Here is a 4,398-nt window from a genome sequence, read left to right as displayed (position 1 = left end):
AACAAGCTCAAAGTCAACAAAACCTTTTTTTAAGAAAAAAGGGTGGGTGGGGTGGAGGTGGGAGTGGGTTTGGCAGGGGTGGGGTTTGGGGGCTTGAAGTGGCGAAGCCACCTTTGCTCTAGGAGAACCCCCTTCGACGAAAAATTATATTGTTTTTATATTATTTTTAGATGGTTAAAAATATTTTTTATACATATATAATAGATGTTTCGACTAGTTCATTTATATACTTATAAATTTCCTCAATAAAAATTCTGACTCCGTCACTGACCGACTTGAAGGACTCATTGAATAAAAATTATGAGAATCCAAATTTGATGTTGAGACACACACGACACCAGGTCAAATTGAAAAATAAGATTTTGTCTTGCTAACATCATCATCAAATCAAAAGAAAGAAAAGATACCACATCCCTGTTTCACATTACTTGAATTTTGTTAATTTGATACGTCCTTAAAGAGTTTTAATTAAAAGTATATTTTATTAAATTAATTTTATTAATAACAATGCTTGAAAACATTAAACTTAATTATCATTACTTTATATAGTAATTTAAAACTGTTATGAGAAAACACTAATATAATTCTTTTGATTTGATAAAATAGATAAATAGACTGAAAAATCTATTTTTGATATACAAGACAATGTAAACTACTATACCTGAGGGAGTATGTATTCTAGTTTGTAGTTTAATTGAGCACGAAATTAAACGAAAAAAAAATTCTCGTGCAATTTTAAAATAGAATTGTATAGACTACTAAAAACAGATGATTTTGGCAGAAATGTCCTAGGAAAACTATCAGAAACTTTCCATCGAAAATTCAATATTTAATTTAAACGACGTTCAAATGGGAACATTGGTCGAAAATTCTCATATATATTCAGTACCAACATGATGTACGAACAGTTGACAGCTAATGATTTCGACTTTACTAAGCCAGTTCGGTAAGTTAAGGTCCATGCTAGAAATGAAAAAAAAAAAAAAAAAGAGGAAGGGGAATGGGTCACCCAAAGTGTGGAGAAAAGGTGAAGATAAAAAAGCTATATTTATAATAATAAAGAGAATCTATTCAAATTCATATTCGAAAATGGGATTATCAACTATACTTGACCGAAAAAACCAGCCAATCTACTCTCTTGGAATCAAAATGCTTTTTGAATCTTTTTGAGGTTAAACGTGCTAGGTAGTAAGATACATAAATTGACAGAGAATAGTAATTAAAAGGCTCATAAATAAGATTAAAAGGTTGTATTGTTCTCCATTAAATCTTTCTTTTTTATCTCTCTTTTTATTTGGCTATACAAAACTCCTTTTTGACAAGAGAGTAAAAACTAAGAGAGGAAAATCATATTGGTAATGACTATATACAATATATCATATAATATTATAATCAAATAATTTGATTAATACTTTGGATAAATGATGACCATCATTAAGAGGTGGCAATGCAATAAGGCTCCCAAATTATTAGAGATTTCCTCGGCACTTTGCAACTTCGCAATGTTGTTGTTGCTACACCAACTTCCTTATTGTTGTAGCAGTACTTGTTATTAGTGGAATTATTCACAATGTTTGCCACTTTTGGTTTCTTCCTCCAAAAGTACTCATAAGCATTGAATGAGGTTGCAGCTGGTGGTGGTGGTGTCAGGATTACCTCAGTCACCTCTCGTCGTGGAGAAAGTGTTTGAGAAATCGATGAAGGACAAGTGTAACACTTTTTAAGGTTACTAGTATCTTTCTCCTCTTCCATTATTGAGTCTACTGGGCCGTTGAACCTGTTGCTAAATTTAAAATAATCAGATGTTATGCTGAAGTTGACGGTCCATGTGGACCATGTTGGTTGATTCTTTTTCTCTTGGATCGTCAAGTTAGATATATTGATATTTGTCATCTCACTTGATATTCTTGGACTTTGTTTTATCATAGTGTCGTCATCTTCTTTTTCTTCTTCACCACTACCACCACTATTTGAGTGGGGTCTTTCATTACCTTCAACTTCTTGAATATCGTCAAATGCTTGCTCAAACTCTTCAACTTCATCATCAAGATTCTTCATTTCTAGTTCGGTATCATTTTGATTGATGAAGGTAAGAAGAAGGTGGCCATCAAGGCGTTGAGCATGGAGACTATTCTTAGGTGAAGCATAAGGCGCTTCAAGAATCAATCTACCATTTTTTCTGCGTGATTGCATGTGAATAGAAGGAAGAGAAGGAGGAAAAGATCTACAAGAAGAAAGCAATCTCTTGCTATAATTATAAACTCGACAATCCTCAGAGGTTTCTGAGACAAAAGAAAATTGTTGTTGTTGATGGTGGTTGTGATGATGATTGTTTATGTCATCGTCTGAGTCTTCACGCTCAGAATTAGGTGAAGAGGTAAAGCAATCAGAGCCAGTCTCTGATCCAAGACTCTCAGTGCAAATTTCAAGACTTTTTTCACTCAAAGAACTTGTTGATCTTTGGACAAGAGGGTGGACATAAGGACTAGTTGGAGTTAGCTTATTATATGAATCCTCATTCTTTGAAGAAGATAAAATTGAACCCCACATATCAAATGTTTTAGTTGGTTGATCTTTGATCAATTTCTCATGATGATTTTTTTCTACATTTGAAGAAGAAGTGGAATCAACATTATCAAGAATTGACACTATCCCTTGTTTCTCCATGCTAATTGCCTCCTCTTCTTGTATCTTTAAGGATAAGTTGAAGTTCTTGATCATGCTTACACAATGTGTTGACATCTTGAAGAATATCAAAGGCAAAGAAATGAAATAAAATGTTACCTTAAGCAAAAACCACAATATCCAAAAGTGGAAAGAGTTGCAAGCTAAGAGAGGAAAATTAAAGAAAGGGAAATATATATATGGAGGAAATAAGAAGATTTGTTGGAATTGGTATGAAGTGTTTTTTTTTTTTTGGGTGATTCTTAGATGGCAATTACAAAGATAGTGTGAAGGGTATTTATAGGAGCTTTAAAAAGCCTTTTGCACCTTTGTGCAAAGAAACACCTCCCCCCCCCCCCCCCCCGGGAACCCCCAATCCCACCCTAAAGTGTTTGATTAATTGGTTAAATATCAGTAAAATTATTATAAAAAGAAGTGGATAATTCATTCGTTATTAATCATTTCAAGTACATATGTACACCTCAAGATCCAAGGGAAAAAGTGAACAAATTAATAAATCACTATAATAGTAGGTAGTATCATTTTTTTTATATATTTATACTCTACTAGTCCATTGTACGTATTTTGCACGTGTATATTGCGTCAATTAATATATAATAATAAAAATAACAATTTATTTTTAAAAAAACTTATTAATGTTACATGAAATGCAATATTTGTTTAAATAATGGAAATTAATGTTATTATACAGATATAATGATTGAATTATCTTTTGAATATGTAAATATGACATGTTTATCTTGGGATATACGGTTTTATGTCCCCTTCTTTATATAGTTTTTTCGTCGATTAACAATTTACTTTGAGATTTGGTGTCTCTACAATTATCGATTCCTACATAATATATTTAAGTAGTCACAACTATAATTAGCTGTATAAACATGGATATGTTTATATAAACATAGAGCAGATTTTAAAATTTACGGGTTCCTACAAAAATCTCAAATTAATATTTAGACCTATTCAGACTTATTAAGAGTTAAAACCTTAATAAAAAAATAAATACACTTAATGGTCTGAAGTCTGAACCATTCAGATTTAGAACTCCATTAAGTGGAAATAAATGAGCCTTAAAGAACTAAAATTATTTTCTTCCTCAACTTGAATGAACCTTTTGTTCTAATCTTGTTTTGGTTTAGTTTGATCCACTCTTTTTTGTATATCATGAATACAGCTAGGTATAGAAAAAGATTGTTTTGGAATGAAGGTATCATTTTAAGGTTTATTCAAAGTTCAAACTACCAAAAACACGCGTATTTCTCACGAAAATGGACCACAAATCCAAAGAAAATTAAATAAATGTGCAACTCAAAAATCTATGATTATCAACGATGTTCTAACAGCATTAATGTCCGCGACAAATTAGCAGATTTATTATTATTAATTAATTAAAATGTAAAACTCTGCGTATGTGAGCTTGGTTATATTCTCAGTCCCAAACCTAAGTAAAGGAGAGGCTTATTAAATTAGGGTTGCCACCAGGAGTGGCTAAGGGTGAGACTAGTAAAGCATTCACTTGAAGCTCCAAAAAATTTAATATGAATTTTATGATTTTAGTTCACTTAACATAATATTAAATATGGTAAAAAATAAAACATACAAAATTAAAATAAAAAGGAAAGAAATCTATGTTTAGCAAAAATATTTTAGAACTTTGATTTAAACAACTCAAAATCTTCGTATTAATAAATAAAATTTTACAATAATATACAA

The 4,398-nt window shown here is 31.2% G+C and overlaps 1 protein-coding gene across 1 annotated transcript; it reads right to left on the bottom strand.

Annotated features, from left to right (window-relative positions):
* Positions 1-1,238: 1,238 nt before the first annotated feature.
* LOC107847027 (protein FAF-like, chloroplastic) lies at positions 1,239-2,932 on the bottom strand. The gene has a single exon (XM_016691278.2). The coding sequence runs from the start codon at positions 2,740-2,742 to the stop codon at positions 1,435-1,437; it is 1,308 nt and encodes a 435-aa protein (XP_016546764.2). The 5' UTR covers positions 2,743-2,932; the 3' UTR covers positions 1,239-1,434.
* Between the last annotated feature and the right edge of the window lie 1,466 nt (positions 2,933-4,398).

Source organism: Capsicum annuum, chromosome 11 (genome assembly GCF_002878395.1).
Source record: "Capsicum annuum cultivar UCD-10X-F1 chromosome 11, UCD10Xv1.1, whole genome shotgun sequence".
NCBI classification, from domain to species: Eukaryota; Viridiplantae; Streptophyta; class Magnoliopsida; order Solanales; family Solanaceae; genus Capsicum; species Capsicum annuum.
This window is presented reverse-complemented; position numbering and strand designations above follow the sequence as displayed.